The sequence below is a fragment of the Athene noctua genome, chromosome 1 (assembly GCF_965140245.1).
Source record: "Athene noctua chromosome 1, bAthNoc1.hap1.1, whole genome shotgun sequence".
NCBI lineage: Eukaryota > Metazoa > Chordata > Aves > Strigiformes > Strigidae > Athene > Athene noctua.
The window spans coordinates 117,645,752-117,660,180 of NC_134037.1; the positions used below are offsets into that span (position 1 = coordinate 117,645,752).

The 14,429-nt window shown below is 39.5% G+C and overlaps 1 protein-coding gene across 1 annotated transcript in view; it reads left to right on the top strand.

The window, feature by feature from the left end:
• The first annotated feature begins 453 nt into the window (after positions 1–453).
• The window catches only part of ACYP2 (acylphosphatase 2), a 46,947-nt gene continuing 32,971 nt past the window's right edge, over positions 454–14,429 (top strand). Inside the window, exons 1-3 of the mRNA XM_074903205.1 lie at positions 454–601; positions 1,176–1,192; positions 3,419–3,528. Of these exons, the coding sequence (XP_074759306.1) occupies positions 532–601; positions 1,176–1,192; positions 3,419–3,528 (197 nt within the window). The 5' untranslated portion in view covers positions 454–531. The remainder of the gene's footprint in view (positions 602–1,175; positions 1,193–3,418; positions 3,529–14,429) is intronic.

Consider the following 14,429-nt stretch of genomic DNA (forward strand, 5'->3'; position numbering starts at 1 on the left):
GGAAATGAGCTTTTAGAAGTCTGGGTGAAAGTTGAATTCAGTGGAGATGTGAGAGGAGTCAGTGATGGAGCCTTGCCAGGGAAGGATGCCCAAGACTCATCTGGCTTGGGTGGTTTTGGTATGTGTTAGCGTTCAACTACTTAACGTGCCACCTTGTCAGTGCAGCTGACCTCAGTTGGGCCACATATGGGAAACACTTCGTCTCAATGGTTCCTGGTCCCCCCAGAGCAGGCTGACGGTGGGTACCCGTGTGCTCCGCGGGGAGCGCTCCTCGGCCGCCTGCCCCGCGCTGGGCGAGCAGCCAGCACCCGCAGACCGCGCTTGTGCTGCGGCTCCCGTTGAGGCGAGGGGACCGGGCCCCGCCGCGGGCTGCGCAGGGACCTGCCGGCCCCAGCCCGCGGCTCGCTGCCAGGCGGCCGCGTTGGCGGGAAGCTTGAGCCTCGCGCGCCGCCGTCCTGCCGCCGCCGCAGGGCACTGGGGGCCCGGCCCGGCCCGGCCGCCGCCCCCACCGTAGCGCCCGGCGTCGCCGCCATGGCTGCCCTGGCCAAGGCCTCCGGCGCGCTCAAATCCGTGGATTACGAAGTGTTCGGGCGAGTGCAAGGTGCGGGCGGGAGCCGCTGTGCTGCGGGCGCCCGGGGCTGTCGGGCTGCGCCTGCGCCCTCAGGGGGCTGCGGCCTGAGGGGGGGCGGCCGCACCTCCTCGTCCCCAACGCCCAGGGGAGGGGGGAGGAAGGTTGGGGATAAGCCCCCGCTGCCGGGTCGCCGCGTTCCCTGAGCAGCGCGGGCGGTTCTGTCAGAAGCACTTGACGTGCCTGGCGGTTGTGGTCGCGTCTGCTGTCAGCGCGGTTCTGTGGGAACTCCCGCCTCCCCCTTCCCCGAGTTGGCAGCGGGACTGTGAAAATTCAGTCAAAGGCAATTCCCATAGTGCGGCATCTTCATTAGCGAGAGCTCCTCGCGTTAATGAGAATAATGGTTTGCCGAAGGGAAGGCTCAAGGGCAGCTTGTACCCGAATTCTATAGTTTTCCCAGTGTTCAAGTTCCATAACTGCTCTGTGAAATTTCTGAAAAAGACCACAGATTACTTGCATAGAGCTTACTGTGACTTGATATTGAGTGAAATTGCTGGAAGTAGTATTCTTTCAAATCATTTAAAAGTCTTATTTCTTTCTTTTCTAGGTGTTTGTTTCAGGATGGTAAGGCAATGTCTGATTTACCAGTTCTACGTTACAAGTATAGTATTTCCAGTGCTAAAAATATGGTAGCTGGTCTGTAGAGCATAAACATAGCTGGCCTGAACTTGGAGTTATAGGTTAGATGGTTGAATATTACAAGTGGATTTAAAATGGAAAAATATTTGGCTTATATTATTGTTCCACTGACATGTATTTTTAAAAGCTTAGTAATGTGTTGCTTGTTTGTACAGTATCTAAAAAACTGTGGATTTGGATTACTTGTGATAAAACAGCCACAAGAGAATTATGATAACTTTAGACATGTTAGCTCTGCAGTTCTTGATACTGGCTTCTGAAACAATGTGTTCCAGTTAGATTTTTTTTTTTTTAATGGCAATTATAGTACAAGTATTTAAAGAAGCTTATTGGATTTCCTTGTGACAATGTTCTACAAACCTGCAGTGTGTAGCTCATATCCCAGACAAGTATCTCTACCAGCTCTGAACATGCAGCAGGTAGCACTGCATTTCACAGAAACCCAAGAAACAAGAGGGCACTTTTCAAATAAAGCAGGTGGGTTTTTTTAAGTAGTGGACCATGCTTACTATTAGACCTAAAAGCTTTTAAGTGTAGTTTGTATGTGTTGTGAGTGCAAAATGGAAATGGGTAGTGGGTTACAATATATTATGTCTTGAAGTTAAGTACTCTGTTAAGTGGGAAGCCTGTGTCCATGTGTGATGTGGTGGGCAGGTACAAGCTGGCTTGCCTTGTTCTGAGCTGACCTGGAGCTGTGTGAAGACACACCACGGTGCTAGTTCTGAGCTAATCAACCAGTGTTGAGAAATGGGTTGTCAGCTACACTCCCATGCTGTTGGACACGTTAGTAGGAGAAGCTGCTCATAATCACCTTGTGAAATACTCTTCATAGTTAGCAACAGCTTATCTTTGGCTAAATTACCCCAAAGTTTGTTTTGCCTACTGGAATGTATTCATACTGACCTGAAGTTTGGCTGTTGGCTTTACAATAAGTGTCTGAAGAGCCTGATCATGCAGTGTGCCCCCTTCATATCTGCGTACTGCTTTGGGTATTGCTGTACATACTCTAATGTGTTTGGTGATTATTTCCCATCAAAATGTAGTGAAAACTCCCAGAACTTATTGTTAGAGCTATCAGTCTGTTGTTCTGTAATACAGAAGAAAACAATAAGCTGTGTGCTCTTGTACTTCTGAAAGTGGAAGAAACAAAACAGGAGATACCTTTAATGTAAATAAATTTGGTGTTAGTAAAATGAACTACTGAGTTTTGGCTAACACTGTTTTTATGTTCTTCATGGAACACAAACAATGCATTTCTGCAGAACAGGCTTTGTGTTACCTTCCAGTGTTCAGAGACAAATTATGGAAACCAGGCATATATTTCATATGTGCATGAAAGAATTAGAGGATTTAAGAACAAAATGCAAGCTGCTCATAAAGCAGCGTACTTGCAAATTACACATTTTATAACAAGAATTGAATAGCTGGGAAGCAGTAATTTATTAGGGTATTGCAGAAATCATAGAAAACCATTATATATTATGACCTTTGCTGCTATTTGTTAATAGTCATGCAGCAGCTGGGGTGAAAGTCAGGTGGAAAGGTGTTAAAAAGAAATTGTAGAGAACTATGAAGCTCCTACATGAGTTCAGTCACTGTGGTCATAGAAGAGGCAGATAAGGGGTGATAGGAGCTATAGAAAGGTACAGAGTAGGTACAAGGGAGTTGTGTGGGATTAGTACAGTCCTTTGTGATCAAAACGGTTAGAAGTTCCTGAAGTAAGTGAAGCCACTCTGGCCTCATTGTGAAATAAAAAACCCTCACACCATCAGAAGGTTTCTATGCATGTACATAGAGCAAGGCAAGAGGAAGATGACTTTGTTTATGAGCAGTGTGATGTCTTCAGTGGGAGCCACTGTAGGTTTAGTTTTTTTGAAGGGAAGTATTAAAAAGTGTGAAAACAGAGGAGGGAATTAAATCATGCATTTATTATCTATATGTGAAATCCCTTTCTTGTGCAAAACTTGGCTGCCCCTGCTGCAACTTTGGAGTTGACAGGAGTATCTTAACACCCGGGTATGAGCATCATCCATGTATTTTTTTCTTAAGTGTAGGTCTTAAAGCCATAAAGGTGAAAGTGAGGTTTTAAGTGGTGTACATGTAGTTTATGTGCAGATACTGACTGTCCTCTTTCATTGTTTTTCATATCAGTACACAGAAGAAGAAGCTAGGAAATTAGGAGTGGTTGGCTGGGTTAAAAATACCAGTCAAGGAACTGTAACGGGCCAGGTTCAGGGCCCAGAAGATAAAGTAAATGCAATGTAAGTATTTCTGTGGTTTTTTTCTTAATCTTACTGAAGTTGTTTACAGAAGTGTGTTTAATACAAATTGACAAGTACATTCATGTGTCAGTAATGTAACAGTACTTTCAATAATCAGCTTTGAGGAGATGTGTTTTTTAGACTGTAAAAAAGTCTTTAAGTTTTTAAAAATAGTGTAACATCAGTTAGTTTGAATTCCTAGTGCCACAGAGTTTGTCAGTCTATTTCCCCAACAAGTCTTTCCTTGTGAAACAAAGAAAAAGCCATTATTCATACATGTGCACAGAGATCTGTTTTTTATTTCTTCATAATTTATCTGTTAAATAGACTGAGGAACTTCTTAAATGCTTGGTTAGCTGGTACTTGAAACAATTTAAAGGACAGGGTTTAAATTTTTTTTTCTCTATTTAAAACAATTAATACATGAACAGACATTTCAGCAAAGTCCTGTGGTCTTTACCATCTGTAAGTTTTGAAATACCTTGGTGTCTTTAAAAGAATGGGTACTAATATTCTTTATTCAATTGCCAATTTCCAAAAGCTTAAAGCTATCACTCTGAGGAAATGATGCCTAGAAAAATCACAAAGCCCAATTCAGTTGCTTCCAATCATCATTTTTTGCAAGTGTATGTAGGGAGATTGAGAGTTTTTAAAAATCCTTTGGTGGTTTGTTCTCTTAACGAAGAGTGACTGATGATAAAACATTTCATTGTAGGCTTTATTATGGATGAGCAATTACTGGTCCAAGTTCTGTCAGCACTTTCTGATACAGGAATTGCTTCAAAACTGAACTTGGATAAAGTAACGTTGGTTTTCTGCAGAGAAAATAGCATTACACTTTATGGTGAAGAGATTTGTGTATGGTTATCTAATGTGACAGAAGTAATTACAGTCATTTTCTTTGGTTCTGAGCTTCACATTAGGTTGTTTGTTTTGCGCTGCAGAACACTTAAAGACAAGAGAAATATCCATTGTTTTCTTGGGTCAAGTTTGTACTTATTTTGTGCAAGACCTTTTTTCATAGGCAGAGCTGAATATTTTGTAGATTTATCTTGGTGTCATCTCTCCAGTACTATAATTTAGAACAGCAAAAATGAGTATGTGATAAATCCGTATTTGGTTTCTATTTATTGGAATGCTTCTTAATTTAAAAATTGCTAGTCAGTTGATTTAGTATTGTTAAGCAGGTTTAAGTGAAAGCACAGTGTAGTTCCTGCCATTTCTCCTATCTGCATGAAGTAGGATTGCTGCAGAAAGCAGTGTTTCCATCCATCCTTTTCCTCTTATGCCTGTCATGAGATTTAAAGGAAACCATGCTTAACCCCACACTAGAAAGCTTCTGTGTAACAGGGGATCTGGCAGTAGATCTACAAAGTTAGACTAACAAGACGAAGCTCATTCTCACAGATGTGTTGGTATACAGACTATTCCAAAAAGGAATCGGTTTTTATTCATCATAGTTATACTATTTTACATGGGTCAGCAGGCTGTAATAAATAAATGCTGATGTTTTTTATACACATTGTGCTTGATATTCAGAGTAAAAAGGTTGTATTGAGTTGCTGCTTCATTTCATGCTGCAAATCAATTTTGTCTGATGTGGAAATGATGTTGCAGTGCTGAAGTTGAAGTGCAATTGTGAAGTATGCGTTGAGATACGGGTTATTAAATTGGAGGTTCTAGAGTAGGGCGCTGTGATGGTTTAGGCCCTACCAGGACCGGAGACCACAATGCCATTGTCCCTCCCCCACCCTTGGACACAAGTAGGGCACAAACCCTGGGGTTAAAATAAGAAGAAATTTAATACAACTGTGTAATAAGCAATCTGAACAACAACAGTAGCAATGATAACAACAATAAACAGTAATAACGGTAAACAAGACAAAAGATATACAGAGAAATACTGCAATGGTTACAGACAGCTCGCTCGTGTGCTCCCCATCACCAAAGCCACAAGGGACCTGACATCAGCATAGTATGAGTAACCCGGCTGGAGATCCTTTCCCCCTCCCTGCTGGGGAAACTTAACCCTATCCTAGCTGAACCGGGACAGGTGCTGAAGGAGAAACAGTTCACTCCTTGATCTATGTGTGTGCTCTGATAAATAGAAAAGATATTGAGCTTATTTTTGCTGTTGAATTAGTGAACTTGCACATAAAACCAGAGCTGTTATTTATGAACAGCTATTTTGAGAGGTCCTTACTTCTCCCTGTAATTTGGACATAAACCCATGTTTTTTTCCTGAATTTTTTGCAGGGTTTACAGCATGTTTTTGTAGTGCTTGGTCATGCTTTCCAGAAATATATAATAGTGCTCAAGGGTTATTCAAAGTATTATCTTTAATAAGAACATGAGACATGCTTCTGCAATGACCAACTAATATAAAGCAGTAATTTTAGACATACATTTGTATTGAAACTGATAAACACTCAGGAGGGAACTGGCACCAAGTTGCTATGCAAGCTCTGGTTTGTCTTTGCTAGATATTTAAAAATTAGAAGAGACTGTATAAAGTTTTGAGATCTACATGTTTAAAGAAATTGAACACTTTCCAGAGTTGTATGTTATTTCAAGAAAGATTTCTGGTAAATGTTATAACCATGGGTTACCTTGTAGAAATCTTTCTAAAACAGTTTGTGTAGTGTCTTTTGGATAAGTATTTTCAGGCTTGTGTAAGTTTCCAAGTTAAACTTAAAGCACTGATTAGTTTGGTTTTCACAGGTACAGCACTTGGGCTCTTAAAAAGGTCACTTCTTACTGGTAATAAAAAGATTTCTCAGTTTCACTGGTTGTGGCTTGTTAATGTGTTTTCCTGGGGGAAGGTGGAAGAGGTGTTTTGGACTATCATAATAAATGTTTGTCTTCCAATGATGCTAAGAAGAATCAAGGAGAATAGGGGTGCCATAAGAAAGTACAGTTCTAGAACAGGTGAACAGCAAAAGCATAATGGGAGGGAGGGGTGATGGCTAAGGGTTTTAAGAGAATGAAGATAGGGTAAGTGTAAAAGAAGTGGGAAAAACATGGAGAGGCCATTGACATTACCAGAAGCATGGAGTGAGTCAGAACAAAGTGTGCTTTTGTTGTGGAGCAGTAGTGCAGCAGACCACCAAGGCAGTGGTTTTCTAGCTGCAGTCCTTGGTGCCTGATGCTCTGAGTCTCTGTGTTCTGCCTTGTATCCCCACTTGTTTTGTGAGGCACAGCTAGGGAGTGTCCAGTATAGGCCCCAGAAGCAATGCCTTTATGCGTTGTTTTTTTATGCAGACTGCAAGGTAAAATATGATCTGGAAGGAACTATGAGGATAGTCCTGGTGCTCTATTTGCAGCATTACTGTAATGCATGGGTAGAGTTGAGATGAACAGTGACCAGAACCAGTATGAAGTGGAGATAGTAAGATTGGAAGCAGGAGAGTTGGGAGGTGTAACTATCCATCCACATGTAAAGTTATCTGGGGAACTGAGAGTATGTTCGCAAAGATGTATTCTGAAAACTAGTCAGTCAAATAACTGATGATCTTTGGGGAGTCTGGGGTAGTGAAGCACAACTTTATTGTGGTAGAACTGAGGGATTAGGTGTAAGAAGGCAGACAGAAGCTTATGTATCTACTGCTGCAGATCCAGCACAAGAGTATTTGCTAATGTGGGCACCAGCCTGCCAGGTAAAATAACTGAGCCTGGTTTAGTTTCTCGTATGTGCTGAAACCTGGATTTTGTCCTAAAACATGGAAGTAATTGTTGCCCTGCAGACACAAAGTATGATCATGGTGAATTACTTGGAAAGATGACATGCAAAATAGTTTCCTCTGGAGCATGTAACAACTTAGCAGGGGCTAACTGCTGCAAAAATAAGTGGAAAATGCGGGGTGAGTAGGAAGGATTGGGACTTGAAGTGCTACGTGTGCAGAAGGTGAAGTTCCTATGGAACTACTTGCTCAGTGTTGAACGTGGGTATAAAGGGCTGTTGAAGTGGCGCTGGGAGGCTGACTTCTTTGTCAAGTTAGCTAATGACATCTTGATCACAAGGAAAACGGGCAAACTTTTCTGTCTTCACTGAGGCTATGGTTTCAGTGTGAATTTCACTGATTGGGGAGTTAATTAAAGGTATGAATGAGTAGGTTTTGGTTTTAGGTATTTTCATTTCAATATTTGTCTTCAGTTTGTTCTTGAAGAAACTTTTAGATTCTCAAAGATCAGGTGAACTTTACATAATGCTTTTTGAAGCTACTTTTTATGTTAATTGGGAGATCGAGCAGGCTGTTGGATAGGTTATTTTTAAGCAGTCTTGAGAAGCTTTTACCTGTAGTCTTGCTTTAATATCCTTTGAGTTGTACCCTCTAGATGGAGCTGTTTGTTTTGTCGATACTTTGAACTGTACATTCTTCATTTGAAGTGAATCTATTTTTAGGCTGTTCTGGTAGAATCCATCTTTTTCTCCACTACCTGTTTCCCTCCTGTATTTTATAGTCCAGTTTGCTGTGGCTACTCCCCATACATAACACCCATTATCATTAGATACTAAAAAGTAATTTTCAGTCTCTTACCTGTCTGTGAGCCAAAGCATACTAAAATCACAAGAAAACCAGAGTCACAGCATTTCAAAAAAATGATGACAAAAGGTTTCACAATAAACTGAAGGTTTTTTTGCCAGCCCAGATATTATTAAATGGGGTAGAGGATGTAGTCCTTCGATTTCTTTTTTTGATGAGGACTTGCAGTACTGAGTTTTACATTATAATATTTTGTGATGTTTTCCTGTTTCATTAAATAAGGTTAGAGCCTTCACAGTCACTGTGGCTGTTGCCATAGAAACTTGCATTGACAGGCTAGAAATCACTGTCTGAGAATTTTTTGAACTTTAACATATTGCTTAGTTATCCATGAATAAGAGGAAAATAAGACTCTTGTAGACTGCCAAATTCAGAATTTATTTGAAAAACCAAAGATTTCAAATCAAGCTGACACTTTAAAATGTAAAATCTTGGGAGTTTTTAGAGGCGAGTAGTGTATAACAGCATTTTAAGTGTTCTTCCTGTCTATGTAGAAAGGCCTGATATTAAAGACTGCGTGTCTCAGAAATTGTTTTTAAGTAGTAAAGTAATGTTAATTTGGTTTGAGTGCTTTAAATTCTCTTATCAGTGTCAGTTAAAAACAGACATTAAATACGACATACACACTGCAGTAATTTTCAAGTCTTATCTGCATAGAAAAACATCTTTTTACCAGGTAGTAGTTATAACAATTACAGTTTTATTGCATTAGGTGTATCGAGGGTTCCTGTCTGTACCAACTGACATGAAATAAACTTTTCTCATCAATATTATTTTTTAATTCTTGCATAGAGTAGTGCTGATGGTGTGAAATTAAACTAAATGCTAGTTAAAGTAACTCCTCTATTTAGACTATGATTGGGTTAATAGAGCAAAATTCTAGATCTTAATACCCATTTATGTTGAGATATGAAAGATTTTTACTGTGTATTTTGAGATTTTTCTCCTTTTAAAAATGGTACTTTTGAAGGTTTTCAGCTCAATCTAAATCTTTAGGACAAACTGTGTTGCTTTGCACATGAACCTAGGCATAACAGCAGAAATTAATCTTCAGGGCATGCTTGTGCAGACAAGGAATTGTTTTAGGTTTATAGATAAATTCAAGACATGTGTGATAGACCCAGAAGCCTGCTATTGAGAATATGAAGGCAGCTGAGTGAATAGTGTGGAGAGGTTGGGAATATTGATGGATTGGTGGGAGAATATGGAAGTCAGTTTGGTTTTGGCAACAGCTGATCTATAAAATAATGTGATTGCAGACTGGGAATCTGTAGGTTCAAGAAGCGGTGAGTAACATAAGAGTAGCAGAAGAGACAGAAAATTTCCAGGGTTAATTTTATGTCTTGAGGCAGAGATAGAGTAACCAAAGGTGTGCTGTAATTGATAAAAATCTTTATGGGAGATTGGTTGTAGAGATAGAAGGGAAATTGTTAAATCTGTTAGTGTGGGAGAGGAGAATGTCAAAGGGATGAGCTAATTGTGGTGGGAGTGAAATACCAAGGGGGCTTGAAATCAAATTTATGGTCAAACATAGAGAGGATTTAGTGAGGAAACAGATCATTACACCATCTTAATACAAGTACTTCAAAAAGAAATTAAGTAGGTTGTGAGAAACTCTTAATGTTATTGAAAGATGAAAGCAGTTGGTTAAAATAGGCTCCAAATTGACAGGTATTTTTACAGGGTTGTACTTAGTAGAAGGTGGTAAAAATGTTACTGGAATGGTTTAATTAGTAGCTGTGTTTAATGAACATGCTGGCTGAAATCCCACTGTGTGTGTCTGGTCAAGCAGTGTGTAGGCCAAGGTGAACATGAGCATCCCACATGTCTCAAAGCACATCAATGCAAAACTAACAGATTTGAGGTTGGTAATGCAAAGAGCACTACTCATTACATGCTTCAGTGTTACAGGAAACAGTTAATTTGAAGATGAATGCTTATTACCATTATTTTCTATAATATACAAAAATACATCTGCTCTGCAGAGCACTTAATGTTGACCTGGCACCTTCTCACGGAGGCAGTTATGTAACATAGTATGGCTGAAATATTTCCTGTGTGTGGTGTTCTTGGGAAGGTGACAGTGATAGATTTTGAAGGAAAGAGGAGAGGGAATTAGAGACACCTTGAAGAATGTGGTTTTACACTTAGCTGAAATGGGAAGTAGTGAAAAGGGTTAGGATGTGTTCTCGTAACTGTAATGAAAAGCACAGTTTTTGCATCAATTCACTGCTGAAGATGATTTACTGTATTTCAGTGAGTCAATAGCAGTCAGATGACAAACGTGATGGGGTTTTCATAGTTCAGTGTGGATCCCCCTGTAACAAGCTCAGTTGTTTGATATTTTTTTTATTTTTAATTGTTTAAAGGTAAAACTAGCCTACACTTTGTGGCTTGTATAATGGTAAATGTGACCACTTCACAGTGATTGTATGAGGTATTAATTTCTTAACTATGATTATGTTTATTGCTTTAAGTTGATGGACTAAATGTTTAACTGTTTCAAGTATGCAGGGTCAGAGCTTGGTCTTGTAAACTACATTTACTAAAGGTTACTGATATTGACCTGGAAAAGATTGTAATTAAATCCTGTTCTTTGAGGTTTTGGTGGTTCTAAACTGGATAAACAAATAACTTAATACAGTTTATTATAGCAACTGTAGGCTGCTTGCTAAGACAAGAAGTGGGTCAGTGAATTTAGAAGATGTAGGGTTTTTGTTACCGTCTTCTGAGAATAAATTCTGTAAGATTTTAATGATACTCAGGTGAAGGGGAGAGCTGCATGCTTCCAACCAGAGCAGGTGGCCGAGTGGCTTACCTTTGTTGTGCCCTTGCTGTGTTAGATGTATGTACAGCAGTGGTGACTTCCCCTGAGTCCAGTTCCCTCTGGCTGGTCGCTTTGGGCCACAGCAAAAGGCAATCCTGACCCTGTGGACTGGGAATGGTTGAGCCAAGAGGTGTAGCTCTGTTGAAGGTCACACAGCCCACCAGTGGCAGCCAGAAATAGAAGTGGACTCCTGGCACAGGTCCTGTCCTTTAGACTGTGCTGTATTGTCACTGTTTTTCACTTGGAAATGCTGGAAACCACTAAAGCATTTAACCATGGTGATGTCTTTGTGCATAGGGAATAGTGCAAAAAGGATATTTTCACACCCCCTTTTCTACTGGGGTGTAGAGATAGCTGTCTTGTGTCACTTGTAGATTTTTTTTCTTAATCTAGTAATTTTTAGAGTCACTGTGAATTTGCAGTAGCTGAGTGGAATTGGAGTTCTTCAAAGTGTCTGCTTTAATTTTGGGTCACTGACGTGTTTGTGCTACACATATATTTAGATAAAATACTCTGTATTAATTTAATAAATTATGCTGCTGTAGGTTTTAAACAGAAATAATAAATATTTACTACACTGTTGTACTAGAGCTTAATCCTCATACTTTCTTCAACTTTTCAGTATTAGATTTTTGAAAGGAGTACAGGCTAAGCAGGTTTTTTATAACAAAACAAGTTCCTGTTGAATCTCAAGTGTTCTCCCTGACACTTAAAATTGCTGAATTAGTTCAGTGTTTAGAGTAATAGCTGTGAGAATTAAAATATGTGTTAGAGTTTAGTCTTAGACCATAAACACAAGTCTATTGAGGTATCTTTCATTGTGGGAAGCACCTCTCAACAGCTTGTGGTATTTGATGTTTGAATTGATTCAGTGAAAAATGTTTCTCTTTTCCAGCTCCCTTTGGAACTGCTAGAAATGTCCATTTGCTTTACTAGGAGCCATATGACTCCTGTTCATAAAATTTTTAAGGTGTTCCACACTTGGTGTGTTTGTAGGTATCTGTACAGAAAAAAAGTTGCTGTAGGCCTCCTGCACATACCTGGTCTCCTGTTCTTGTTAGTAGTGAGTGTATTAATATTTGTTGGATACAGAGAAAAAGGTGCTTTTCCTTTAATGTTTATAGACATCTACCAGATGTTATTCCTGCATTTAAACAGGACTCAATTTCTGGAGTTGTGCCTCTGGGATAAGATGTGTTAGTCTGTACAGTGTCTTGGAGAACTCAGGATCTGATTTGGGGCAAGGTGCTTAACTTGTAGCTGCTATGTCTCTGGTGGCTTGTGTCTTTGGAGAAGATGATTCCATGGTGATGTTGAATTAATGCTTCACAGTTCTTCAGCAGTGTTAGTGAGTGAAGTCCTCATTTGCTGCAGAACTAGACTGATTTGCTTAGCTGATTACTATCTCTGTTAACAAGAAATTCTCATTTGGGTTGCAACTGAAAGCAAGTAGGACTGTAAGGTTGTATTGGATTGTACTATAAACACAGGCAAGTGGAAATGTTTTCTTAACAGTCAATTTAGGAATGTTCTTGAATAATTAGATGTTATATGCCGTTCTTTTGTCCACAGTGAGAACTCAGGGAACTTTTTTTGACTCTAATCATCTTAATTAAACCACAGTAATGATTTTAGAACAACTCTTGGCAGGATTGTTTGAGTTTTCTGGGAGACTTTTCAAAATGCACTTGACAGTAAAATCTGTGGTATCTACTGGAAGCTTTTTTATTGATTTGAGCATTTTAAGCGTTTATGCCTTTGTACTTGATATATACTGGGACCATGTGTAAGGCTTTAGTATTTTCTAAGCAAAGGTATTTTTATTTACTGATACAGTAGGATGTTGAACAGTTCAATGCCGTTCTGTTTTTTTCTGCTGAAGGAAGTGTTCTAGATAATATTTAGTGCTAGAACACAACATTTACAGAAAGACTGAGTACAATTTCAGTTTAAACTATATTTTCAAGGAGGTTTTTGTACTCCAGCTTATCAAGGAGAATATCTGTGTGCGCACAGTTTAAAATAGATCTTTGGCAACAAATTGGTAACTAAATAAAGGGTATACTTGAAAAGCATAGGTTTTCCTGAAATCTGTGCTAGATGCTGTATTTGACAAAGCTGCCTGTGTTTTTGCACTATGAAATACATCTAGTACTTGAGTGATGTGAGGCTCTAAATGTTTGTCCTACCCAATGTGGTTTACTGTCAGGATTGCTGAGGCACTGTCTGTGTTGCCTTCTGAAGGCACAGTCTTCATTTGCCCTCGTTGAAGCAGCCAAAAGCTGTGGGACTGTTTTCACAGCAGTGAACCAAAGCTGGTCTACTTGGCTTCTCAGTGAGACTTTCAAGTGTAGTGCTAGGGTTCAGTGCTTCACCAACAAAACTCTGTAGCTCCCTGTCATCTGAGCACATGGTATAGCTTGCTTGTGTTTGCTTATATCAAACTGCATAAACATAATGGGAAGGAAACTGAGAAACTTATTTCCTAAATAGAAAAGACCTCAGATGCTGGTGAGATTAACTTGATTCATGCACATGGATTACACACATGCAATTGTGTATAAACTCACTGGGGTTTATCCTAAGGCATCTTGGTCACAGCTTGCATGTGATGCTTCGAAGAAGTTTTGAAAGGAAAAAACCCAGCTTATATGGTTCTTGAAGAATAACTTGAGAAATGTAATCTCTTGTTCTGCTTTGGTATTCAAAGACATTTTCTTAGGCCTTAAGTTAGAAGTGTTTTTTCTACTGAAATTGGGGCTTTTTAAAAATTTTTTTTTAAACTGCATTGCTTAAGGCTAATGTGTTTCAGCAGATAAGGCATAAAGTTTGTGTAGGATGGTTGTGACTTCTCAGTGTTGTCCAAGAAGCCATGCTAAAATTATGGTATAAGTTCTGGTATGGAAACTTTTGGAATGTTTTCATATAAATTCTGATGTTTCTCCCTAAGTAGGTGCTAACAGACAGACAGGTTCCTAGCAGGAACCAAGAATTACCCAGGGATTACCTACACTATAGCAGGGTGTTGTAGGGGATTTTTGCTGTCTGACAAGTACAAGACTTAAGAATTTTCAAGTCTTCTATATGCTGAAAGAATAGCTAACACTGTTCATACAAACTTTTAATTTGATAAAGTGTGCCCTTGATTTCTAACCTACAGAAGCTTACTGAGAATGAAAAGGTTGCAGCTAACTGGTCTAAAACTGGGGATTAAATGTGTAGAGCAGTGTTAAAAGATCATTACTGAATTAGTAAAGCCAAGCATTCAAAAGTCTGGATAGACTAGAAGTCAGTTGTACTACAGTGTAGGATGTCTGTTTTGTTCTCTGATCTTCCCACTTGATGGCTGAAGGATTTTTTCCTGTAGTATGTACTGATTATTTTTGAAGATTAGTAGTCCAGTAAGTAGGGAAGATGCATGCTTTGACCACTTCACTGTCCTAAAAGGGATGAAAGGTGTTATTCCAGGTTGATTTGGGTTTATACTCTAGAGGAGAAAGCAACATTAAACTAATGTTAAGATTGCATAA